The sequence below is a fragment of the Purpureocillium lilacinum genome (assembly GCF_023168085.1).
Source record: "Purpureocillium lilacinum CBS 284.36 DNA, scaffold_6, whole genome shotgun sequence".
Classification (NCBI taxonomy): Eukaryota; Fungi; Ascomycota; class Sordariomycetes; order Hypocreales; family Ophiocordycipitaceae; genus Purpureocillium; species Purpureocillium lilacinum.
The window spans coordinates 2,659,406-2,684,502 of NW_027072116.1; the positions used below are offsets into that span (position 1 = coordinate 2,659,406).

Below are 25,097 nucleotides of genomic sequence, written 5' to 3' on the forward strand. Positions count from 1 at the left end.
GGAAATGGGTAGATATGGGTAAAGTACGCATGAACCGCATTCAACACCCGTCACGCCCCGTGGTTCCAAACGGGTACCCAATGTGCCCATTTGCCGTGGGCAGATTTGGGTACCCAAACTACCCATTTTATGTGCCGGTGGTTTGGGTACCCATAGACACCGTCCCCTTACCCATCATTGAACGTCTGGAGGTTCCAAACGAGGTACCCAAACTAACCGCGGCGGGAAATGGGTAGATATGGGCACGTATGAACTCATTTTCAGCCCTCGTCACGCCCAGTGGTTCCCAACGGGTACCCAAAGTCCCCATGTGCCGTAGGTAGACTTGGGTACCCAAACTCCCTGCAGTGCCTACCCATGAGGAGAAATAGGTGGTTTTGGGTACCTGTTTGGGGAGCCTCCGCAATGACAATGACTGACCTTTTCTGCCCATTTCCGCTGTTCAAGATTTCTCCGGTCGAATGCCGACTGGCATGCCTGCATCCGCGGGGACGTGCCTGTCCGTATGGGTGGTAGTTAGACCGCCAATAGTAGCTAGGGCCGTCGGGGGCGGTTTTGGTAAGGCGCTTGCTCTGCTGTTTGCCTAGAGGTTTGATCTGAGGAATTTGTCCCCTCTCTGGTTTGCTTGTTCTGCGCGCAGTTCAGCGAGAATCAGTCCCAACTCGTCGTGGGTAGTTGTAGGTACCCAGATCGAACCGTCGAGATCTCATTGTGGGTAGTTTTGGTACCCGTTTCATCCTCCGGATTTTGAAGGGTAGTGGGTATTACCCATAACTCATCAAAGTTGGCGGTTCCAAGCGCACCGAGGACCCAAAACTACCCATGACATGTAATGGGTAGGTCTGGGTACCCATTTGGAACCAAACAACGAACAAGGTTCCAAACGGGCTACAAAGAAACTCAAAGGTGGCCGTTTCATTTTGTTTGCGAAAACGTCCATCTCCCCGTTTGCACGCTGGCTGGCTACCCCGCTTGACGCATCAGCCGCCGTGCCCTGACAGCCAACGTAACGAGGCGTCGTGACCTCGATCTCGTGCCGCTATCAATCTCAGCTCACTTACAACACCAGATCCGCCGTGTACGCCAAATGCCGCTTGTGGCCGAGATCTCTGCCACCGGCTGTGTTCGTGCCTTCTCCTGTCCCTCCTCCGATACGACACCACAATCGTCCATCGACTGGTCACAACAGCAGCACACCATGACGGACGACTCAACGGCGACCACGACCGTCAAGCTCGCGGTGCTCATCGACGCCGACAACGCGCAGCCCAGCCGCGTCAACTACCTCCTCGCCGAGATCGCCAAGTACGGGACCGCGTTCGTCAAGCGCGCGTACGGCGACTGGACGGGCACGAGCCTCAAGGGGTGGAAGGACAAGCTGCTCGAGTGCTCGATCCAGCCGGTGCAGCAGTTCGCCTACACGACGGGCAAGAACGCCACCGACGCCGCCATGGTCATCGACGCCATGGACCTGCTCTACTCGGGCCGCTTCGACGGCTTCTGCATCGTGTCGAGCGACAGCGACTTTACGCGCCTGGCGTCGCGCATCCGCGAGTCTGGGCTCGTCGTGTATGGCTGTGGCGAGCGCAAGACGCCTAGGCCGTTTGTCACGGCGTGCGACAAGTTTATCTATGTTGAGAATCTGGTGCCCGCTGCTGTGGGTGGTGATGTCGCCGCCGCTGTTGGCGCTTTCGACCCTGTTCGTGCCCACCCCCGAGACCGGGATGAGATGCAGGTGCAGATGCCGCAACAGCAGCAGCAGCCGGCCCCGGCGCTGAGGGTAGACACCGACGTCGCGGCGGGGCTGGTGCGGGACGCCATCATCGCGCTGTCCGACGCCGACGGTTTTGCCAACCTGGCCGGCGTGGGCAGCCTCGTCACTAAGTGGTACTCGGCCTTTGATCCCCGGACCTATGGATTCGACAAGCTCGCCCACTTGGTCCAGGCGAGGCCCGAGTTCGAGGTCATCAAGAGAACCCCGAGGGTGGGAAAGCCGCCTGTTGTGTACGCGCGGGTCAAGTCGCAGTCTTCTCCTTGAGCGAGAGGGAATGCGTCACGTCTTGTTGGGGGGCAATGGAGCAAAATGTTCTATGTCAATACACCTCTTTGCTACGCCTTCTCCTTATATTCTGGACCTGGATGGACTGAATTGTCCCTATCTGCAGCCTTTTATGCCACTGCGGTACACAATCTCATCACTTCAGCCCGCCCGCCAGCAGCACCTCCTGTCCCGTCATGTACCCCGTCTTGACGAACCTATCGAGGATTGTCCGTCAGTAAGCTTATCCCTGAGCAGAGAGTGGCGCGGCAAGTAACTGTCACCTACATGGACACCACGTTGGCCACCTCCTCGGGCACGCCCAGCCGGTGCACCGGCACGCTCGCGGCGATACCCAGCCCGGGGTCCGACGCCTTGAGCTCCTCGACGTGATCTGTGCTTTTCCACGTGCTGTGCGTAATCATATGCAGTTAGCGGTTGTCCTGTGTCCCCGGTTGTAGTGGGAGCAAACTTGCCGAGACTTGGGCGTGGGAATCATGCCCGTGGCTCCGATCATGGCGGGTTGGACCTGGACGCGTTGATGGTCAGTCTCTGAGCATGAGTGACGGGCATGGGTGACTGGGATGCAACCGGCCGGCCAGCAGACTTACAATGTTGACCGTGACGCCCTCTCCGGATAGCGTCGTCGCGAGGTTCAACCCCATGGACCTAGTAGCGCACACCCACCTGTCAGCACACCGCACACTCCACGAGCACGACCGGAGGGAGACTCCTTTCAAACACACGCACGTCATGGCCCCCTTGGACGCCGCATAGTGACACCCATTGATGCCCCCTCCTCTACTCGCAATGCTCCCCACCAGCACCACCCTCCCCCACCCCTGGCGCCGCATGCCCTCGACGCACGCCTTTGTCACGACGAACTGGCTCCGCGCATTCACCTCGAGGATGTCGTCCCAGTCGTCCTCGCCAATGTTGGCCACGTCGCGGATCCGCCGCCCCATGCCCGCGTTGGCCACCAGCACCGACACGGCGGCGTGGCCCCGCGCAGTCACGGCTTCGCGGCCCAGCAGCGTGGGCACGAGGGAGCGCGTCGCCGCCCGGTCGGACAGGTCTGCGCGGATGGTGGTGAAGAGCTGCGAGGGGTGGGCTTCCCGCAGTGAGGTGGCGAGGGCTTCGGCTTTTTCCTGTGGTGCGTGAGCCGTCGTCGCGGGTGGTTAGCTTGGTTGCTTTGCGCTGAAGCGGCGTCGCGAGCGGGGGAGCGGGAGGGGGACTGTTGAGTTATCGTACGTACCTCGCTGGACGCGTAGTGAAGCGCAACGTCGCAGCCCTCTGCGGCCAGTGCCCTCGCGCAGGCAGACCCGATGCCGCCCCTGGTCGAGTCAGTAACCTGCTCTCGATCATGTCCCGCGCACGGAGAGGGTGCTTCAGTCGGGGAGATGAACTCACGTCGCGCCAGTGACGAGGGCCAGGCGGCCCTTTACCCTGTTGTCCACGTCTTGCAGCGTGAGCGTCGTCATGGTCGTCTGTGTGTGTGTGTGCAGTGTCTCTTTGCGCTGTCTATAATTGAAAGGATGTGAGCGCAGTTGAGGAAACGGAAAAGCGTTGCAGGCTGGAGAGCAGCGTCATGTTATCGGGTGGGTGTAAGTGGGTGGGCGCCGTCAATTGCCGATGGCGTCGGCTCCCCAGCGCCGGCCGGCGGCCTTTGCTCCAGCGCCTTGTTCCCCCAGGCAAAACCCCACACGCCGACGCCGACTCCGACCGAGGGGCAGCCCAGCCACTGAACCGCAGACGCCGACCTCGCATCGCATCGCGGCCTTTTGTCCGCGACCCAGGCTTAGACTCGATGGTTGATGTGATTAATTAATTGAACAAACATACGGCGCTTGCTCCTTTCTATCTCCATGATTATACAATCCTTGGGCATCCCTTCTTCCCTCACGCTTCCGTGTCCATTCATGTTCTGTCTCCGTGCTGCCCTCGACCAGCAAGAGCACCACCGAGCTGCCAACAGCCGTCCCGGCAGTGCAACCTCGGCTCTGTACTGCGTGGCGTCTATGTCCCATTACCCTGTCGAGGCCCCGGCTCAGGCGGGCCTTTCCGGCCTTGCGCTCCAACGGTATGCGCCGCGCTGCAAGTCCTCTCGTTGACGTCTAGTTTCCAAGCAAATCATATCATGGTCATCGTGTCTTCAGGCGACTAGATTGTGCCCGGCCCAGGTACGGCTAGCCACCGCTTTCGCCTGTAATGTTCCGTGTATATCGGCTCGGTGCCTCTCGGCCAGACAAGATTGGTAGAGCCGTCGACTCGAGCGAAAGCCCCATTTCCATCCTTCGAGGCGTGACGGAGTCAACCTCAATACCAACGTGAAAGTCGTATCTCACAAAAGAGCGCCGCCTCAGCCAAACACGACTGCGAGAATGGCAACGGTGGCCAGCATCAGGTTCGGTACAGTCCTCATCGCTGCGCTCATCGGGGTTCGCGCTTCGCCGGGATAGTTGCATGCAATCGTCGACCCGTTGGCATCTCGCTGCCCGTAGCTGTAGTTGAAAGCGACGAGTTTCGGCTGCGGGCATCGGAACGCCATCTTGGCCGGGCAGCTCTGAACCACATTGTAGCAAATGTCTTCGCAAGGGAGCATTTCCTTGTATGGGCCCGGCTCGATCTTCTCGTCGATAAAGACATTTCGGGACACCATCGAATACGGCTGTGTTTCGAAGGCGCTCCGTACGTCGTCGGGTAGCTTTGTGCCGTTGGGAAACGCCTGTCCCGCGTTCCGCACGAGCGAAAAGGCGTTGCCGCTCCCGAAGTCCTCGCACCGCGGTATGCTCACGCTGCAAAGCCATCGCTTGTAGGCAGTCCTGCAGTCGTCGCACGTCTTGGCTAGCGAATAGCGCGACGTCCGCCCGGCCTCGCAGGGGATCTGCATCATCACTTTCTCAAAATTGGCGTACATGGACTTGGCATAATCATCGTACGCCTTTGCCAGAGCTGTATTGTTGAACTTTTTGCTGTTGCCCGGAACTGCGTACTGAATCTCATCACAGAACTCGAGATCCGTGACGACCTGACAATTTGTTCCTGCCTCATGTTAGCGTCCATGATACAAGTATGCCCATGAGCTAGACCTACCGGACATTGTGTTGAACTCTGTGGCCCGAAATACAACGCTTCCGGGCCCGGCGGTGCTCCCGGCTTGTCTCTTCTCGTGCGCGGTGACGTTGGCTTTCTTGACTAGAATGCCGGTATAGGTCGTGCTCTCGTTGAGGGCCACAAAGTAGAACTGCTGCTTTGGGAAGCCGCCAGGGCCTCTGAGAGTCATTGCAGTCTTCACAGGACTGTTTAGATTGTTGTTGCTTGCGCTGTTAGCCATGATTTGGGCGCTCCGTTGCAGGCCGCAAGCAGAATGCATCATGCCGTTCATGTCTGTCCAGTTCTTGTTGCTGACGAAGAGCTCGTACGGAGGCTCCTGGCTCATAATTCGAGTAATGTCTCCTTTGCTCTGCGACAGGGGCCTGGTCACTAGTAGCGCCGACGATGAATCGCTGTCCATCCACAAGAGCTCTGAATTCCCTTGGTCGTCGTATCGATGAAAGTAATCCTCAAGCGATGCGGCAACCTCATAATTGTACACTCCTTGGAAGTCTGTCGACACGTTTGGCGCCGTGATCCCGATGTAGATGTCCCCGGTCGCGTTCACGCTGTACGTGACTGCGCCTTCCTCGAACACCTTATCTCTGTCATCCCTTAGAGGTTTCGAGGCTTTCGGGCAGCCTGCCAGAGTCGAGTTGGAGACGGATATAATGAGTTGCGGGGCGGGTGCGTTGGCTTTAGAGCCGGCCGCGCGCGGCTGTCGGCAAGTATTCGCAGACAGGTAAAGCGTCCCGGTCGGCTTGCCAGATGGCGTCGACGAGTCGCTGCCGGTGTCATCGTCCGGCAAAGCTTCCCTCTTCATCTCCTCTCGCGGAGTGTTTCCAGAGGCGGCATTCCCCTGCAGCACGGCCTTTTCCACCATGTAGCACGCGGTCGTGCCGGGCTCGAGGTTCAATGCCCTGGGTTGGTCAAGGTGAAGAGTCTCCACGCCCGGCGGCGCTCGTCCGAGTAAGCTTCTGTCGAAGAGTTCGAACTCCGGCTCGTAAAGCGCGTCTTGTAGGGCATTGTCGATGTCTCGTGCCGCAACAATCGGTTGGTAGGAATCTAGTGGAATCTCGGCGGCAAAGGCTAACCGCGGCGAGACCAGGAGAAGGTAGAGGATGAGGAGGAAGATCGAGGCGGCGAGAGAGGCCACGAGCCGCGATTGCAACGGGCTGAGCTGCATCTTGCTTGCCGCCCGCAGGCCAGGACCAGGCGGTCCGACCTCGAGGCGTAGCTGCTGAAGGACGCGCACGCCAGTACGGGTGCTGCCGCAGGCCTATATCTGATGCTGGACCCGTCTGCGGTCGCGAGAAATCATGTTGAAGAGATTCACCGCCTGGCGAGTGGGGCTCGAGCGGATTGACGAAGTGCACAGACGGGGACCATGGCCAGGCGTTGCGGTCGAGGAATTGTCAGAGGAAGGGTTTCATCGGCACCCTGGAGGTCTTGGAGAAGCGCCGCTGACTGTTCTCGGATTCGAGCTGTGACTGCCGTTTCGGGCGCGTGGCGCAGCAGCTCAATAGGGGGGCAAGGGGCGGCTGCACAGCCACAACGGGCACCTCTCTGGTCCGGGGGAAATGGGCCTCCAAGGCTCAAGCTCCCTTTCGTCATGGAGCGGCGGGGGCAGCTGAGTCAATAGGCTTCAAGCCATGTCATCCAGGGCCCGTGCTGGTAGCTGGGTTGGGGGTTTAGCTTTGCGGCGAAGTAACTGCCGAAGAATCCATACTGTATCAATTGTCCGAGCAAAAACGAGACAAAAAAGATGGTCACAATTGTGTTGGCTGGGGAGTCGCCTCGCGACTGGCGATGCCGCTGTCGGGGAACAGGTCCCAATGCTACAAATCACAAGCACGCGCATCTGAAGCCGGTCGCTGGTTCAGCCCGAGGTACACTATCCTAGAGCTGCACAGAGCTATCGGACAGGGAGATCGGCCGCCCCCTCTCCCGCTCGTCGCACACATCCCCCTCCCCAGTACGCAGCGATAAGCTGTTCCATTGCGCCATCCAAACCATTAAGTCACAAAACTCGTCGAACAGTCGTCTTCGCCGCAATGCATCATCGCCCTTCCTAGCCAATACCCACGCCTTTCCCGGGCGCCCAGTTAAGACTGCAGTGGCTATAGCAAGAAATAGGTCGCGGTGGCTCTCACCCGTATCAATATTTCGTTTTGTTCATCGCGGCCATTCGTGAGCACGCATAGTCAATGCGCCACGCGTTGATTGCCAGCAGGGAGGGAATCAGCTGCTGCGTGACGTGGCCGGCGTAGCCGTCATCCTCTACTCGGACTTGTCCAGGCCGCCCGTCTTGGAGCGCAGGCCAGCAGAGGTCGAGGCGGGCTGCTGGAAGTATCGGCCGAGGGTGGGGGACAGGAAAGACTTGAAGACAATCTCGGCACCGCTACGTCATCGTCAGTGTCCACCGGCACGGCTGGGAAATGGGGGAGACGTACCGGAACATTGGCAGCGACAGCCACAGAAGGAAGACAAACTTGAAGACGAAGTAGAAGGGGAACCAGTAGACGATGTTGAAGAAGCTCTCCGTGACGGTGAAGAAGGCGAACACCACCCAGTACTGGAAGCATCTGTCAGCAAGGGCAGCCGTGGTCCGGCAGCGACGCGCCGAAGGGGAGGGCAACGCACAGTCAGCCACTGAGTGTCATCCTCCTTGGACGTAGTGAAGAGTGCATTGAGCGAGTAGTATCCCGGGATGACGAAACCAGCAAAGTTGGTGAGCAGCTGGCCACCGAGGTTGAAGATGATGAGGAAGAAGTAGAGCGCGCCAAGGCCGATGACGGCGTAGGCCTTGGGGACGCCCGACTGCTTCTCAAGGTTGTTGAGGGCCGGGTACTTGGAAAGCTACGGACACCTGCGTCAGTGACGTGGTGAGGGTGCGCGCGGGACGAGCAGACAAACCTCCTGGTCCAAGGTGCTGAGGTAGTTCTGAGCCTTTTGCTGCGCAGACATTTTGACGGCGGGGTGAAAGCTCGTGTTGCGGTTGTCGACGTGCTGTGTACAAAGTAGAGCTGGACTGATGTAATGGGAAGCTCGAGCAAGCGAAGCGCGATGCGATAGATCTGGAGTTGGAGTCGGCGACGGGTGTCAAGTTGGTGGTGTTGCAGGAGGAAGAAGCTAGATCAGGCGTCAGTGGCTTGTGACCGGCGGAGTTGAGAGAGCGCACAGCTTTGGCCGTGGTGGCCGCCGTGGCCGGGTGGGTGACGCCAGGACAGCTGGGCTCTGACGTGTGTGCTCCCGCTTCCAAGGATCTGGCCTAATGAGACAGGGCAAATGAGCGAGATAGCGGGGTTGTTACGAGCCCTGGTCCGCGCCCACCGGCGGGTGGCTGAGGAGCTACTTGACCCTTAGCAGGGGTCGGGCGCCCCGGATATTCCGCGGTGGGTTCGCCCAGCCGGGGCTCGCTCCCTCGCGGCGGTGGGAGGGCAAAACCCGTTGCCCAAGGGCCGACCGCACCACCTCGTCAGGCCCGTTTGTTGATGTGTCCACCTGGACAGAACTCTGATGAAAATGTCACACGAGCAGAATGTGCGTTGCACGGGGCACACAGGATGCGGGACTCCAAGTCGATGCCATGGTCGTGCCCAGCAGTCTGCGCGAGGAGTCCAGCCAGTGCAGTGCTATGGATGGACAATCTTACGGTTCTTACGTGCTGGCGCATGCAGGCAGTGCCCCGCGCGTGCGTGGATCGGGGTGGCCCAGCGGTGATACAGAGATGCGCTGTTCCTGCATGGACGACTCACCAGCTCGCCGGGTCGGGCTGCGCTCGATCCTGCCAGCGGGCGATCCAGCAGCAATCCTCGGGGTGCTCGGGCTGCAGTGGTTCGCAGCGCAGTGCTCGTCCGACCTGGGCTGGGCGACTGAGTTTCAATTTGCTTTTGTGTGGTGCGCCGCCACTGCTGCTCCGAGCTCGAGCTGCCCCGAGGCACGGGGCATGTCACTGATGGCCGCTGGGGACGGAGGCAGCTTGGGGCAGGGAGGACAGTCCAGCCTAGGTAGCACGCCCAACCTCGCTGCTCATCAGGCCTGCAGTCCTCCAGGGCGGGCTTCAGGGCTGTCTGTGGACGGGCAGCTCCAGGCGCTCTACTAGCAGACGGGAGCAACCCGACCCGGCGCATTTGCTCGGGCGCTGGCTGGCTGCCCCGCCTTGCATCATCGGCGTCCCACAGCGATTCAGCGTAGTGCATCACTGCACCAGCAGCGAGCGTAGCGCCCATCTGGAATTCCCAATAATGAGCCTCCGCGCGTGCTTACCTAACCCAAACAACACCGCCCCCCCGGCCACTGTGGCTTTTGTTTTGGTTTTGCCCATCCCGGCCGGTACGTACCCCCGGTCAGGTGTCCCGCCCCGTGCTTTTTCTTTCACCTCCACTCCCCCCGTTGGCCTCGCAACAGGAAAACAACTCCAAACACAACAGCCATCTGCAGGTCGACCGCTGCAGTCAAGAGCAGCAAGCGCGCGCCTCACGGCCATCTTCAGCGCCCAGACCACGACTGCCATTGCCACGGGACGCTTCTTTCTCTTTTCTTCGCTTTTTCGCCGGTTGCTCTTGGCCGCCGTCGCCCTTCCGACTCGTGCGGGCCCAGCCAATGTTTGTTGTTCGGTAGTACCGCCAGACCGTCCAACCCTCTGCTCTCCGCCAGCTCTCCGCCACCCAGTGCCGCTCCTTCGGCATGGAACAGGGTACGTTGCCGTGCATCCCGGGCGACGACGCAGAGCCCACGCAACTCGCCGGTACTCTTCTCTTGCTGACCTTGCCCACCGCAGACAATCCGGCCACCAGAGGTGCCTCAGCCGCCGCAGCCGCCGCGGCCAAGTCGAGAAGCATGAAGCGGCCACAGTCCCGCGCCTCAACGACATCCATCCACAGCGCCACGACCCAGCCGAACATGGACCACTCGGGCTTCGCCGACACTTCCAGTATGTATGCCGGCCAATGGATGGCCAACGACAAGCCCATGAACTCGACGGCACAAATGTCCACCGAGGAGATGATGATCGTGCAGGCTGCCACCAACATGCAGTCGGGAAATCACGACTTCTCCATGGACAACTCCATGTCTGCGCCCATGCCTCACCACCACATGTCCTACCAGCAGCAGCACCCGCAACAGCAGCACCCCATGGCCCGCCATCCGTTGCCCAATGAGCAATACGGCGCCAATGCGAGCTTTACTGACGGCGACACCCAGATGCTGGACAGGGACGACAACGACGATGCTGACCTCATGGGCGGCGCTGTCGGTGCGCCCAAGCCCGCCACCAGGTCGAGCGCCAACAATGAGCTTGAGATGAGGCAGCTGTTTGGCGCTAACCGCCATCGCACACTCCAGGACGTTGCTGGTGAGCTGCATGGCAATGAGCGCGGTCCAAACTCGGAACGGACGCGCCAGGTTTTTGCTATGCTCTGGTACGAGACCCGCCCCTTTTCGCGACTTGCAGCACGCAATACTAAACTCATCAGGATCAATTCGGTTTGTTCCAAGGGCAAGGGTTCTGTCCCTCGTGGTCGCGTCTACGCCAACTATGCGTCGCGCTGCGCCACGGAGAGAATCACCGTTCTCAATCCCGCTAGCTTTGGAAAGCTGGTGCGCGTTCTCTTCCCAGGACTCAAGACTCGTCGACTGGGAGTGCGTGGAGAGTCTAAGTATCACTACGTCAACTTTGCGCTTGTCGAGGACCAGGGCGACTCGCGCGACTCGCAGCCGCCTGTCCCACGCCCGCTTCCCGAGGCGCAAAGCTTTGGCCAAAGCTTCAGGTTGGTCATGTTGTTTCCCCCAGACTTGTCGTTCGACGCTAACCGTTGTGCAGCAGATCTCAGTCCCAGTCCAACGGACCTGCTGGTCGAGGCTCGCTGCCCGCACCTGAAGGCGCTCGTCCGAGTCAAAGGGAGCATGGGGAGGCTGGTGCTGATGCCCGGAGTCACAGCCTTTACAACCACCCTGAGCTGGCCAGCCTCGACTCCATCCACAGCACTTCGACCAAGACTTCATTGGAGCTGGCGTTCCCGTCTGTCGAAGACGAATCCAACGTCAAGCAGTCGGAGCCTATTGCGCTGCCGGCGATCGAACCGTTCCTCCCGCACGGTACCGACCCGGATGCCGCCAAGTCACTGTCGGCTTTGTATCGGTCTCACTGCACCTCTCTGGTAGAGTGCATCAGATACTGCCGCGAGAAGACCTTTTTCCACCTCTACACTTCCTTCCAGGGCACGCTCACGATGCCCGTACAGAAGCTGCTGGGCAATGCGGCTTTGGCGCCGTGGATCGAGGGCTGCGACTTCGCCTTGTATCAGCGAATGATGAGCATCATTGCAGGGCTGACGCTGCAAGTCGTGCCCAAGCCTGTGCTTGACACTCTTCGCAACATCTCGGAGAGGCTGGTGCCGCACATTCGCGAGTCTTTCCAAGGCCAGCCTCAACATGTCATTGCCGCCAAGGAGGGCCCCGCCGCCATCTTCGCTGGACTCCTGGACCGGGCGCTCCGTGTCAACCTCACAGCTCACGCGGCGGCCAACATGCTGTCGAACCCAGCGAACCGCGACCAGATGTACCTCGACTGGATCACAATGATCCGGGCTCGCAAAGTTGCTGAGTGCGTGCCGACACGCGGCATGGACGATGTGGTGGACTTGCTGGTGACGGAAATGCGCGACCTGCTCGACCCGGTCAACGTGCCGTGGGAAGTGGAATGCCTCACGGTGTACGGCGACGTGGCGTCTCGAAGCAACCGACAACCAGACGAGAACAGCGGGGTGAACTCGACTGGCCAAAACGTCTTGGACCGATGGGTTGGTTTTCTGCAAGGGCTGCCGGAGAAGTTCCCGTACGCGTCGCATACTGACATCGTCTGGTGCGTGGAGCGGGTTGGGACAGCGGTGATGCGAGATCTCACGCTGGCGCAGGGCAAGAGCTTTGGGTCCTGGTGGGTGACGAAGACGTGGGTGGACGAGATGGTGGTGTTCCTCACGGAGCAGGGAGGCTTCATGAAGCAGAAGCCGCGGCAACCAAGCGCCAAGGCGGTGGCGAGCCCGGAGGAGGCGACCAAGGAGACGAGCCGACAGAACTCGCGCTACAGCACCGGCAGCGAAGACGTGAACGTGCCCAACGTCTCGCAGTCGCAGCCGGGTCGGGCGCCGTTCCCGCCCCCGCCAAACACCAGCCAGGCGTCCATGGGCGCGACCGGTGGCGGCGGCGGCAGCAGCGGGAACGGCGGCAACCCAGACCCACACGATGACAGCGGCATCAGCATGCGAACGCCCGAAGACGACTTCCCCATGGACAAGTACACGTTCTCCGGGGCAGACGGCGTGGGAATGGTGGCAGGGACGGAGCTGGCGGTTGGAGGGGCTGCTTTATAAGCAGGCCATGAAGCATATAGGGAGAACGGCGCAAAAAAGGAAGCCATCAGGCATGGGATGGTCGGCGTTTTGGGTGGTGCTTGAGTTGGGTGGCTTTAATACCCAGTGCTGTTCTCGGTTCGGCATGCGCGGAAAGGGGGACTACCAAGGGCTGGGGAGGGTGGCTAATGACGGGCGCGACCTGACGACGGGGACGAGGCACGATACATAACGACGACCTTGTTGCTGGGTGGCTGTTTGCTTGACGGCTCGGGGCGGCAACTTGGAACGGTGTCGGCGGCGGGCGGGACTGCGTTTGAAGGATGGCGGGCACGCGAGGTTCCTGTGCCTTTTGGGTTGCTGTCGGGTTGGCTCCGACGGCGGTGACTTGTATTGACTGATGTTATGTACGGCCTAGGATACACTCGGGGCGCATGGACAGCTGGTGACCCTGGATAGGTGCCTATACGACGCAATGGCTGCTTTTCGTTTGCCGGCTTTTTCCATTATTCCATCTATCTGCGACGTGCATGCTTGCGGAGTGGTGCATCTTCACATGTGCATGCGTGCATGCATGTGTCGGGGGACATTGGTGGTGGTACCTCGGGGGCAGCCGGCATTGGGTGCGTGTGCGGCATCGCGAGCATGTGTCGTTTGGTGTTTACGTGGGTGCTCGTGTGTGGTGCGGTACGAATACGAGTCGGATGTCGGGACCGTTGCTGAACGTGGGGGCTTCACTTCAATCAATTGCCGTCCGTCGCTGTTCCAGTTTTGGCATCACCGCTCGGCTGCTGGTGGATGAGTGGCAGCGCTGTCAGTGCTGTGTTGCTTGCTGTAAGTTAGTACCTTATGTACGGCCGGGCGCCTCAGACCTCAGCCACGCGCTCGCTCGGGCAGTAATAAACGGGCGCCCGTGGCCAGACGGGTCGCCGAAGACGGAACGGAACCATGCCACCGGGCACCAGTTCAGTCAGTCAGTCCATCCATCACAAGCCACCAGTACCACCGGCAAACCGCGCAGGGAAGCCACGCAGGCAGGCAACCCGCGGGAGGGCCCCCATGGCGCCATTCGCCCGAGAGCCACTCAGCCGCCAGCAGCCACCACGGAAAAAAACTAATGGCTTCGCGGGGGCGCTGGTTGGCCAGAGGGTCAGCGTGGCATTGAGGTCGGCGACGGGAATTTATGGGTTATTCATCGTGCTCTGTCATCCGCCGCCGCCGCCGCCGTAACGTATCTCCCAGGGTTCCGACTATTGTGCAGCGTTGGTAGTGGTGGTAGGTAGTAGTGGTGTATGACTTTTGTGCACGCCGCTGCGCTGCCTTCATCTTCATCTGCATCTTTTATTTATCTTGCTATTTTCCCCCGCGAGATCGCCCCCCCTGTACCGATTGCGGCCGGCATCATCATCTCGTACAGGCCGAGGGAGACGTCTGCCCCCCCCAAAAATTGCAAGCGTCGAGTCGAGGCGAGTCCGTCGTCGGCGCCTGCCCAGAGTCATATCACCCATTGGCACCTACCAACCCCACCAAAGGCGACGGGAGCCACTGAACGAACGCACCGCCGCCCGCTGAGTGGGCTCACCCAAAGCCCAAAGGCCGTTTCGTCGACTTTTATTACTCACGTCGGGACTTCATCGCCATTTCGCCCTCACTCATTGAAAGCTGCTACCCGCCGTGTATCACCGTCTTCCCCCGTCCCATACGCGCGCCACCTCACTCATTCACTCATACTCATCAATCGCCACTTCGGGGAGAACATTGCGCGCATCTGCGGCCCGTGGCGCTGACGCTGTCGAGACTTTTTGCCCGGCTGCGTCTGAGACAAGCGCCGGGATCGGGGTTTCAAGGCCCGTCGGGACTGTTGAGCATCGCATCGTTCGCCAAACACCTCGACGACAGACGTCGGGGGAGCAATTGAGCTGCAGTCATGGGGAGTTCCACGTATAGCAATGCCTCCGATCTGGGCTGGGTCGTCCAGAAGTTTGGGGGCACCAGCGTGGGCAAGTTTCCAGACAAGGTGAGTCGAGGCGAGAGTCCGAGAGATACCATGAACCACCAGGCCAGGCGCTGACCCAGTCCCAGATTGCTCGCGATATCGTCAAGTATGTGTGATGCTACGCCACCCTTGCTGCACGGTGTCGCCTCCTCCTGCTAACTCATCCCAGGGCGAGTCTGTCGCGGAATCGTGTCGTCGTCGTGTGCTCGGCCCGCAGCACGGGGAAGAAGGCTGAAGGCACGACGAGTCGGTGAGTCTCATCCGCGCCTCTCACTTGCCGCGCAGCATTCTCATTGTCCCTCCTCAGGTTACTAGGCGTCTACAACAAGCTGCAACATGTCGCGCTCGCCTACGCCGCCAGCACGGATGAGGACCCGGACACGCTCATCGAGCAGGCCAAGGGCCTCATCATGGACATTTGCAACGACCACATCTTCGCCGCCGAGTCCTTCGTCAAGGACGCCAGCCTGCGCAGCGACTTGTCCAGGAAGATCGAGGCCGAGTGCCAGGAGCTCATCGAGTACATCATTGCTGCCAAGCGCTTCAACCTCGAGATCAACTCAAGAGCAAAGGACCGCGTCATTAGCTTCGGCGAGAAGCTGGCCTGTCTGTACATGACAGTGCTCTTGCAGGATGCGGTATGGTGTCTGTTTTTCGGGCGCTCAGAGAGCTGTTTGCTGACTGTGAGATGCGTAGGGTGTGGATGCCGAGTACATTGACCTGTGCGACGCGCTGCATCACGACGCCGCGGCGCACTTGGATGCGTCATTTTACAAGTCGGCGATCGCAGCTTTCTCAAGAAAACTGTCCGCCTGCGAGGGCCGGGTACCCGTCGTCACGGGCTTCTTCGGCAACGTCCCCGGGAGCCTCATCGACGGCGACATCGGGCGCGGCTACACTGACCTTTGCGCCGCGTTGTGTGCCGTGTCGCTAAAGGCGCAGGAGCTCCAGATCTGGAAAGAGGTGGACGGCATCTTCACGGCCGACCCGTCCAAGGTGCCCACGGCGAGGCTGCTGCCGTCCATCACGCCCTCGGAAGCGGCCGAGTTGACGTTTTACGGCTCCGAAGTCATCCACCACCTCACCATGGACCAGGTCATCCGGGCGCAGCCGCCGATACCGATCCGCATCAAGAACGTCAAGAACCCCCGTGGCAACGGCACCATCGTCATCCCCGACCCCATGATGTCGGCGAGCCACCAGCTGCAGCGGGCACGGCCGTCCGGGGCGCCGCTGCCGTCCAAGAGCCCGAAGCGGCCGACGGCGGTGACCATCAAGGACCACATCAGCGTCATCAACGTGCACTCCAACAAGCGGTCCATCTCCCACGGCTTCTTCGCGCGCGTCTTCTCGATCCTCGATAAGCATTCCATCTCAGTTGACCTCATCTCGACCAGTGAGGTGCACGTGTCGCTGGCCATCCACTCGGGCAGCACGCGCGTCGACGCCTTTGCCAACGCCAAGCAGAGCCTGGCGGAGTGCGGCGAGGTCAGCGTCCTGTCGGACATGGCGATCCTCAGCCTCGTGGGCGCCGACATGAAAAACATGATTGGCGTTGCCGGCAAGATGTTTTCGACGCTCGGCGAGCACAACGTCAACTTGGAGATGATTTCACAGGGTGAGTGACAGCGAGATCTGCGCGGCCTAGCCGCCTGAGACGTGACAGAATCTCGGCCATGAAAGAGATTTTAAGCTAACTGAGCCACTTTTTTTGCAGGCGCGAGCGAAATCAACATTTCATGTGTGATCGACTCCCGAGACGCCACTCGGGCCATGAATGTCTTGCACACGCACCTGTTTACGTTTCTGGAATGAATATGAGCGGCGAGTGCCGCTGGCTGAGGCGGACCAGAAACGTAGCCTGAAGGGTTGGCTCGCTGAATGATGAATGCATCGTATCTCACCAGGGTCAATGTTTCAATGAGAGAAGCAGACCATGCGAGATTGCTCGGGCCCCGTTGTCGTGATGAGTTAAGGGCGAGGCGTGGGTGGATATACTGATGCACATACGTTTGGAGTTTTGGACAACAGGCGCTGGCAAAATAGAGTAGACCTTGCGACTGTTCTTCAGGCGACGGTGGAGAATATACTACATGTGAACATGCGCGCATTAACGAGATATTCATGTATCAATGCCCCGAGCTCTTGCGGGGAGCATTGTTTGTTTGCCGTGCGTTGATTTATGTCGTGGCATGTTAAAGTGAAGCTCCCGGGTAGTCATGTCAGATGGAGCACTGTGGACGCTACGTCACATGTACCTGGCAGCTGTACCAGCAGCTGCGGAGGGGCCGCCACAGCTTCAGAACACCTCACCTCGGGTCCAGGCGGCACGCAAAACAGGGGCTCGCCGTCAGCCTCTTTGACACGACGCATCACCTCGATTGCAGGCCTCCAGGCAGCAATTCCAAACGACGTCCTTACGATGCGTCGACGCGAACTACGGAACACATAGCAAACGACGCCTGCGCACCGACGGACGGCGCGTAACCCGTGTGCGACGCCGAAGACGACACCACCATGAATAGACGCAAGGATGGCAGCCGCCGAGGCGCGGGGATCCTCAGCGCCCTGCAGGCCACGGAGATGATTGACTCGAGATCGAGGCTCCCGGCAGGTGCGTCGAGCTGCAGAACGTCGCCTTGCGAGGATGTCAAGCTGACATTGACCTGCCAGAGATCATGGTGACCATCCTCGACTACCTCCCCGTCGCCGACCAGATCCGCATGGCCCGCACGTCCCGCCGACTCCAGGAAATGGTATACGACGACACAAGATGGGTGTCGCGGTTAAAGAGCATGGGCTGCTGGGACGAGCGGGAGGCGCGGCGACGATTCGAAGAAGCGGTACGGCGGCGGCGCGAAGCTGCGGAGCGAGCCGCGGGCCAGCAGCCCGACGGAGCGACAGCAGCCCACAAACCAGGGGAGACAACACTATTTGACGCTTCGGTAGAAGAGCAAAAGCGGCGGCGTGCGGCATCAGATCTGAGAGACGGCTTCCAGACCATGAGCCTGGGGGGAGCTCGCAAAGACGATCCCGAGGATGCCGACTCGTATCTGGACGTTTTCAAGAGCGTCAAGAGCATCAGGGGCGGTGCGAGGCAAGAGTACGGCAAGATATACGGTGCGCTGGCGCCATTCTACTTTGACATTGTCAAGGCGAGGAGTCACGCCGATCCCATCGTCTTCAAGGCATTCCGCGATCCGGAGAAGCAGGCGCAGATGCTGGCCAACCTCAAGAGGTTCTCGAGAAGCGACTGGGCGCCCGGGCGCGCCGAGCGCGAGGAGAAGCTGGCGTCGATGACGGGCATCTTTGAGAGCGCCGTGGTGCGCGAGTTTGAGCAGGGCTACGAGTTTTGGGACGTGGATGGGAGGATGAAGCGCTACGCGCATGTGCTGCACACGCTCGGCGGCGCGCGTGGCGGCATCGAGCTGTTCATCCACAAGCATCCCATCTTCCACGATCGGGACCTGACGCTCAACCCGGTCGAGTGCATCAACATGGGGCCCACGGATAACGTCTCGCTGGAGCCGGCGCGCCGCTTCCAGGAGGTGCTTCTGGCCAAGGTCAACGACCAGGCCGGCGTCATAGAGCGCATCTTTCCGGAACCGGCGGCCGTATTCTGGGAGTTTGTGGACAAGGTGCGCGAGGATATCATCATGGAGTACACGACGCCTTTGTTCGACGAGTGCCACGAGCGGAGCATCGCGTCGTACCTCAAGGCCGTCTCGGGCGTGTTCGAGCAGACGATGCGCTTCTTTCAGACGCTGACGCCGCCGCAAGGGTCCCACGGGGATATCAACGAAAAGGCCAAGGACCTGACGCTTCGGGTTTTTGAGCCGCATCTTGATCTCTATCTGCAGGAGGAGCTCGACTTCTTCACCAAGCAGGCCGAAACGGAGGTGTCGCAGTGGGAAAAGAAGCTGTCGGAGCAGGACTCGTCGCTCGAGTCGTTCTACATGGCCAACTTCAACCGCTCGGCAGAGAAGAAGGACTTTTTGAGTTCCTTCAAGAAGGTGGTGATGATGCCGGTGACGGTGCTCCCTAGCTTTCCAATAGGGTCTCCGTTCGCGACGACGAAGCCCGTCACAGCATCGGGGTCTGGCGCCAATGGGTCGCAGGCGGTGACTCCGACTCCCTCACGGCCGGAGACACCTGGGCTGGGTGGCAGGGCGAGTCCGATGCCTGGTGGCGGCAAGGCGCCGACGGACGAGCTGGCGGCCAAGGCGGCACTCATGGCGTCGAAGCTCGAAGGCATCAAGTCACTGTGCAGCATCGAGGTCGCGCTGAACCTGGTGCACGCGGCCAAGACGAGCCTGGGGCGGGCGGCGGTCCTCATCCCGCTTGGGGGCCAGACGGGCGGCGAGGCCAAAGAGCAGTGCGCCAACATGTTTGTGGTGTTGCTGCGCATCTTGGGCCAGCGGCACGTCAAACCCGGCTTCGACACGGCCGTCGACCACCTGTCGCACTACAACCCGCGAGACGTGGTCAACGACCACACCCAAAAGGGGGTGGCGCCGCTGGTGACGTTTATCGAGCTGGTCAACGTGGGCGACCTGATATCGCAGATGATTGACGTGTTTTACGAGCAGCAGCTGGCGACGCCCAAGATCGCGGACAAGAACGACTTCCTGGACCCGGCGGGCCTGGCCAAGAAGAAGTTTGAGCAGATGCTCGACGAGAGCGTCGCGGCGGGGCTGAACCGCGGCATCGACGTGCTCATGGACGAGGTCGAGTACCTGTTTGGCACGATGCAGCTGCCGACCGACTACAACCCCGTGGCACCCGCTGCGGCGACCACGGCAGCGGCAGCAGCAGCGGCAGCAGGAACAGCAGCCGGCGACAACAAGTCGGCCAGCATGGCGCCGCCATCATCAGAGCCAGACATTGGGCCGACAGCGACGGCGCAGCGCATCGTGGAGCTCGTGTCGTCGCACACGCGCATGCTGGTGGGCACGACGGACAAGGCGATGCTAGACGTGTTCAACGCCGAGGTCGGGCAGCGGCTCTTCGTGGCGATATGCAAGCACCTCAAGCGGCAGCGCGTGAGCACCGACGGGGCCGTCAAGCTCATCGCCGACATGAACCTCTACGCCGAGTACGTGCGCGCCCTGCGCAACCAGGACCTGCTGGCGTACTTTTCGGCCCTGCGCGAGCTCAGCCAGATTTACCTCATCGACCCGGCGCACGCGCGCGACATGGCCGCCGTCATCGCCGACGGGGACCGCTTCGGCGGCGTGTTTCGCGCCGAGGAGGTGTATGAGTATGCGCAGCGGAGGGCGGACTGGTATCAGGTGCGCAAGAGCGTCGAGAGGGCCATGTACGGGATGGAGTGCCTGCTCATGTGAGAAGCCAGAGCACGGCGGCGTAGAGACAGAACGAGACAGGGTCACCAGAAGTGACGGGGGGAGAAGGGTTTGGTTCCGTGACTGGCGGTTGTACATTTTGCAGCACATTGGATAGCGGCCAAGACACACACGCACTCGCAGCTCAGCGGACGACGGGCGGCAGGGGGTAGTGGAAGATTTGTATTTTCCTTCGGGCAAGCATGCAGCATATCTGCACGAAGACAATAAACCGTATAAAATGGTAGTACACACGCATGTGCGCGCCGCCGGAGCGACGGGATGCCAGTGGCTGGCCAGCTGCCTATACTCGATTCTCAAACCTCCAAACCCCCAAACGCCGTGAAAGATGATGACGCCGCCGGTATGTAGTCAATGCCCCTTTTGCCAACCAACCCGGCTCCCCGAAAACAAAAAACTCCCTCGGCTCAACGACTCTGCTTGCATATCTAGCCGCTCACTCATGTTACTTCTTGCTGCCAAAGTCGAGCTTGCGGGCGACCTTTGCGCCGCGGTCCTCTTCGCCCGTGACGACGCCCGGGCGGCGCTTGAGGTCGGCGCCCATGCGGTCCTCGCCGCCGGCGTCCTTGCGGGGCAGGCGATGGTTGCGGGTGGGCTTGGGCTCCGAGTGCCACCAGCGGTGGCGGAGCATGTCGCGGGCCGAGATGCGCTTCTTGGGGTCGAGGGCGAGGGTGCGCATGAGTAGGTCGACGCCGTCCGGGCCGACGGTGCCGAAGCGCATCTCGTACCAGTCGCGGCCGCGGACGGGGTGCTGCGCGGGGACCGTGTACTCGGGGAGCTTGGAGACGCCGGGCCAGACGTCGTCGTTGGGGGTGCCGATGGCCTCGCAGATGAGCTTGATCTGGTCGAGCTCGTTGTTGCCGGGCAGGTAGGGGGCGCGCATGACGAGCTCGGCGAAGACGGTGCCGACGGACCAGATGTCGACGGCACCGCCGTAGTGCCTCGCGCCGAAGAGGAGCTCGGGCGGGCGGTACCAGCGGGTGATGACGTTGGACGTCATGTTGTGGTGGGGGTCTGCGAAGGAGCGCGCGAGACCGAAATCGGCGAGCTTGACCTCGCCGTCGGCGGCGATGAGCAAGTTGTTAGGCTTGATATCGCGGTGGAGGACAAAGTTTTCGTGGCAGAACCAGACGGCGCGGGTGAGCATGCCCATCCAGGCCTTGATATCGGCGGCGCCGTAGCGCACGCGGTCCGTGTCGCGGATGAGCATCTCGAGGTCGCCGAGCGGCAGGTACTCGAGCACGAGGTTGAGGTTCTGGTCCTTGGAGGAGAAGACGGAGAGGAGGGAGATGATGTTGGGGTGGCGCAGCTCCTGCAGGTGCTTGAGCTCGCGGACTGCGTCGGGGGCCATGCCCTCGGTGTACTCTTTCTGAACCTTGATCTTCTTGATGGCGACGAGCGTCGAGGGTTGGGCGCGGAGATGGCCGAGGAAGACGATGGCGTAGGTACCTTCACCGAGCTTCTTGCCTGTTTTTGCTCCCACTTTAGTATACACGCGCCCTTCAGGGACAGAGGAGTGAGGCTAAGCTATTACCCTTGGCGTATTTGCGCTTCTCCTCCTCATTCATCTGCTCGGCGAGGTCGAGCGTCGGCGGAAGAGTGGTCGCGCCACCGACGGGCGCGGGCTTGGGGGTGCCATTGGACGAGGCGGGGCCCGAGGCGAGGTTCTTGAGGGGCGAGGAGACGGAGCGGGGGAGGTCGTGGGCGGCGGTCGTGGTGGTGGTGACGACGGGAGAGACGGCCATGGTTGGTGAGCCGATGCCAGTGTCTCGCCGTCGGGAGGAGAGGGCTAGTTGTGCGAGTGCGCGGCGGTGCGGCGGCGGGTTATAACATGGGGGGTTGTGGTTGAGAAGCTGCGTTCTGCCGTGCGGCGGGGAGGTTGTCGGGGTCGACGAGCGTGGAAGCTTGAGCGCGGTGGTGGTGGTGGTGATGGTCAAATGGCGATGCTGAGCAGTTCACGTAGTTCATACTATGTGGAGGTTTGGAGGTTGAGGTGGGTGGTGCCTGGTGCGATAAGATAAGCCAGCACCTGCGCACAGCGAGCTGTCGGCGGGCGGGTCGCTGTCGCCTGTCTCAGTCAGAGCTGTCAGAGAGACAGAGAGACTCGAAGCCTGTTGTCTGTCAACTGGCGACGTTGACGCGCTGATTCAAGGCTCCATGCCGTCAAACTTTTTTTTTCCTTCAATTTTTTTTCTCATTAAAAACAACAAGAGTATTTACAGGGCATGGGTGCGATTGCATGTGCAAGTCCGTTCTGTGCGTTTCGCGTCACGGGCGTCAGTCAATCTGCCAGCGCACCGCCAAAGTCCGCGCCGTACAAGTCGAGGAACAGTGTAATTACCTGGCCTGGCCTCGAAGCATCTCCATACGTGTAACAAACAAAACAAAATCGCCTCCTACGGGACATGCGCCCACCAACTCACATCAGCGGACCGCTGGAGCACCCACCCGCGCTCATCGGCGTCGCCGCCGCCGCCGCCGTCTAGTCAGCCTTTCCATTCCGTTCCGTCCTTCTACGTTCCTCCGCAATGCACCTACTTCGTACGTACAGGCACGCCCGCGCACCACGGGACCAGGGCCGGGGGCCGGGGCGCCTGAACAGCCCGATGGGATGGAAAAGCTTAATGTGCCTGCTGCGTACGTACGTGCGTACTTGCGTCCGAACCTGGCCCATCCGCCACGCTATAGTGATGGGATGGATGGATTGATTATGAGAGCAACCCTGGCTTGCAAGCGCAGCGCGGCAGACGAAATTCTTCACTGCCCTGCCCTCCACCTCCCCTTCCGAACGCCCCGTTTGGGGGCCATGGGGCGCCGGCGCCACCAGGACCACGAGGGAAAAAAAGGCCAAGCCCGCAGCGCAGGCCAAGCCTGGCCAAGGCGATGCAATCGCTGATGGTGTCTGATTGAGTGATGACACTAATGACGAAGCGCTCGCTCATCGGGGGGCTGCGCATGGAGCTAACCGGTAGCCGCCCACTATCTCCGCCGCCCCGGGAGCCCGGCAGCGCTCGGCGGCGGCGGCGGCGGCGTCGTTGGCCTGTTGCAGTGGGTTGGAAATCATACGTCATAGCCAAATGTGCGCGCGCGTCAGTCTGTCGGGTCTCAACACCACGCCGAAGCGCCGGACTCCTGCCTTGCACCACACGTGTTGATGAATATTTTTCTTTGTTCTTTTGCGTAAACTCGACCAGTCGTGGCAAAAACGCCTGCTCACGAGCAGAAAGAGTATTTGACCTACTGCTTCGCCGTCCGGGGCACGACCACGCAGTCTTATAAACAGTCGGTCAATTCGGTTCGTGGCGCATCGACGGTGGCGCCATTCCCGCGACGCCCTTGTCAGGAACCGACTGACGGCGGCGACAACGCTGCGCAGCATTGCCTTTGCGGCTGGCAGTGCCTCGCGTGAACACGATACTTCAATCAGAACAGTAATTGCCAGCAACTGCCAGACGTCACGCTTCCAGCGGAACCGTAGCCCACCATGGCGCTCCGCAGCTACTTCTCATACTGGGTACGCCGTCTGGGCCCAAGCAACGAGACACGACGTAAATCGGATACTGACCAAGGCTTCCGTGCTTGCAGATGATACCAGTCTTCTCCAGTCTCGTCTGGCTCGGCATGCTCCTCGGGCTGCTGCTGCACTGGATCGTCGGCACCCACCGCCGCGTATACCCGTCCATGAACGAGGGCCAGAAAATCGCCTACATCAGCGACGTGGGCGCGCAGGAGCTCAAACCGCTCTTCATTGCAGGCTCGGCCGTCGTCACCGTCACGCTCGACCTCGCCTTCGTGGCGGAGCGCTGGCTGCGGCACCGCGGGCGCCTTGTGAGAAACTCGTCCATCGGCGAGCGCACCCTTGTCGCCCTCACCATCGTCTTCGCCATCATCGGCACGTGCGGGCTCATCCTGCTGAGCATATTCGACACCTGGCGCCACCCGCGCCTGCACGACATTTTCCTGCTACTCTTCATTGCCGGGTACCTGCTGTCGGCTGTGTTTATCTGCTGGGAGTACCAGCGGCTGGGCATCAGTGAGTCTCTGCCCCCCGGTGCATCGCTGCTGGCATGATGGGGAGTAAGTGTAGATGCTGACCGTCCCTCAGAACACCGCGACTTTCGCGTCCTGCGCGCGTCCTTTTGGGTCAAGCTCACCTTCATCCTCGTCGAGCTCGTCCTGGCCATTGTCTTTGCCGCCACGACCTTTACCCATCATAGCGACATCGCGGCCGTTTTCGAATGGGTCATCGCCTTCATCTTTACCTTTTATATCCTGTCCTTTGTCATCGACCTGCTTCCCGCTATACACACGAGGGACCCGGGGGCGCGGTTCGAGAAGCCGCACGACATGGAGGAGGGCAGCAACGGCATCGGGGGCGCCGCCAACGGCCACATGAATGGTGGCCACGCCAACGGCGGCGGGTACAGGAGAGAGTACCCCATGGACAGCAACCCGCCCAACTTTTAGTATGGCGAGGGGCGGCGGCGACAGCGGAGGCGGCAGCGGCGATATTGATGTCGACTGTTGGCCGCGGACGTGCATGTGGACGTGGAGATATACATACGAGGACGGCGCTGAGTAATGATAGAAACGACACCACACCACAACCACTGTTGGTTATGTACCTTTAATTTACTGCGGTTAGCATACGTACCTACATGCGTACATACAGGCCTGTATAATGTCGAGGCTACTCCGCATGAGTGCTAGACTTGCAGAGGCCGACCATTGGTCGTCTATCCGCAGCTGGGTATAATTTTCGTCCGTTAGCAAACATGCTGAAGAAACGCCCGCTCGTGAGGGTATGCCCGATTGGGCAAGGCGGGCGAACCCCCCTGGCGATGACCCCTGAAGAAGGAGGATCCTCTAATAAATAACCAACGGTCTGGCGAACTTGGGTGTGGGGGTGGACGAGGGCCCCAAGCCTTGGGTCGGGTGACAGGTCGGCAGCGCGGCGCGTCTGTCCTCGAACGGGGTGACATCGCACGTCGATGTTGCACTGTCATTCATATAGGAAGAGCGGGCTTGTCGAATGCGGCTCTGCGACAGCCGCGGACGACGGACGGCAATGTCGGCGCAGAGAAATACGAGGGATGACGAGGCTTTTTCAAGAGACTGCGAATAACAGGTCAGAGTTGCTGTGCCCTGGCAAACACGTGCTGCGACGTATAGCCTGGCAAGCCTGGGCTCCCTCCCTCCTTCCCTCCCTCCAGCACCCACAGTGCACGCTGCACACCACACCCTCAACCTCC

At 60.6% G+C, this 25,097-nt stretch overlaps 9 protein-coding genes across 9 annotated transcripts; 5 read left to right on the plus strand and 4 right to left on the minus strand.

Moving 5' to 3' along the window:
- Positions 1-1,198: 1,198 nt before the first annotated feature.
- On the plus strand, positions 1,199-2,038 carry PLICBS_008703 (uncharacterized protein; the record flags this gene model as incomplete). The annotated part of the gene is made up of 1 exon (XM_018324835.2): positions 1,199-2,038. One exon carries the CDS (start codon positions 1,199-1,201, stop codon positions 2,036-2,038), a length of 840 nt encoding a protein of 279 aa, XP_018176229.2.
- Positions 2,039-2,195: 157 nt separating this feature from the next.
- Positions 2,196-3,519, minus strand: PLICBS_008704 (uncharacterized protein; the record flags this gene model as incomplete). Its single annotated transcript, XM_018324834.1, has 7 exons — positions 2,196-2,256; positions 2,327-2,449; positions 2,521-2,567; positions 2,650-2,707; positions 2,789-3,186; positions 3,294-3,372; positions 3,449-3,519. 7 exons carry the CDS (start codon positions 3,517-3,519, stop codon positions 2,196-2,198), a joined length of 837 nt encoding a protein of 278 aa, XP_018176228.1.
- Positions 3,520-4,397: 878 nt separating this feature from the next.
- PLICBS_008705 (stretch-activated cation channel mid1) lies at positions 4,398-6,317 on the minus strand (the record flags this gene model as incomplete). The annotated part of the gene is made up of 2 exons (XM_018324833.2): positions 4,398-5,080; positions 5,132-6,317. The coding sequence occupies 2 exons, from the start codon at positions 6,315-6,317 to the stop codon at positions 4,398-4,400; spliced, it is 1,869 nt and encodes a 622-aa protein (XP_018176227.2).
- Positions 6,318-7,411: 1,094 nt separating this feature from the next.
- Positions 7,412-8,098, minus strand: PLICBS_008706 (ER membrane protein DP1/Yop1; the record flags this gene model as incomplete). The annotated part of the gene is made up of 4 exons (XM_018324832.1): positions 7,412-7,532; positions 7,585-7,706; positions 7,775-7,990; positions 8,048-8,098. The coding sequence occupies 4 exons, from the start codon at positions 8,096-8,098 to the stop codon at positions 7,412-7,414; spliced, it is 510 nt and encodes a 169-aa protein (XP_018176226.1).
- Positions 8,099-9,820: 1,722 nt separating this feature from the next.
- Positions 9,821-12,507, plus strand: PLICBS_008707 (uncharacterized protein; the record flags this gene model as incomplete). Its single annotated transcript, XM_065601439.1, has 4 exons — positions 9,821-9,830; positions 9,915-10,557; positions 10,612-10,905; positions 10,959-12,507. 4 exons carry the CDS (start codon positions 9,821-9,823, stop codon positions 12,505-12,507), a joined length of 2,496 nt encoding a protein of 831 aa, XP_065457511.1.
- A 1,906-nt stretch (positions 12,508-14,413) lies between these two features.
- Positions 14,414-16,297, plus strand: PLICBS_008708 (aspartokinase; the record flags this gene model as incomplete). Its single annotated transcript, XM_018324830.2, has 6 exons — positions 14,414-14,503; positions 14,569-14,588; positions 14,652-14,732; positions 14,790-15,120; positions 15,179-16,100; positions 16,200-16,297. 6 exons carry the CDS (start codon positions 14,414-14,416, stop codon positions 16,295-16,297), a joined length of 1,542 nt encoding a protein of 513 aa, XP_018176224.2.
- Positions 16,298-16,999: 702 nt separating this feature from the next.
- On the plus strand, positions 17,000-19,827 carry PLICBS_008709 (F-box protein: endocytic membrane traffic, recycling ReCYcling 1; the record flags this gene model as incomplete). Its single annotated transcript, XM_018324829.2, has 2 exons — positions 17,000-17,096; positions 17,156-19,827. 2 exons carry the CDS (start codon positions 17,000-17,002, stop codon positions 19,825-19,827), a joined length of 2,769 nt encoding a protein of 922 aa, XP_018176223.2.
- Positions 19,828-20,290: 463 nt separating this feature from the next.
- PLICBS_008710 (TFIIH complex serine/threonine-protein kinase subunit kin28) lies at positions 20,291-21,590 on the minus strand (the record flags this gene model as incomplete). The annotated part of the gene is made up of 2 exons (XM_018324828.2): positions 20,291-21,312; positions 21,380-21,590. The coding sequence occupies 2 exons, from the start codon at positions 21,588-21,590 to the stop codon at positions 20,291-20,293; spliced, it is 1,233 nt and encodes a 410-aa protein (XP_018176222.2).
- A 1,739-nt stretch (positions 21,591-23,329) lies between these two features.
- Positions 23,330-24,312, plus strand: PLICBS_008711 (uncharacterized protein; the record flags this gene model as incomplete). The annotated part of the gene is made up of 3 exons (XM_018324827.1): positions 23,330-23,359; positions 23,431-23,878; positions 23,951-24,312. 3 exons carry the CDS (start codon positions 23,330-23,332, stop codon positions 24,310-24,312), a joined length of 840 nt encoding a protein of 279 aa, XP_018176221.1.
- Between the last annotated feature and the right edge of the window lie 785 nt (positions 24,313-25,097).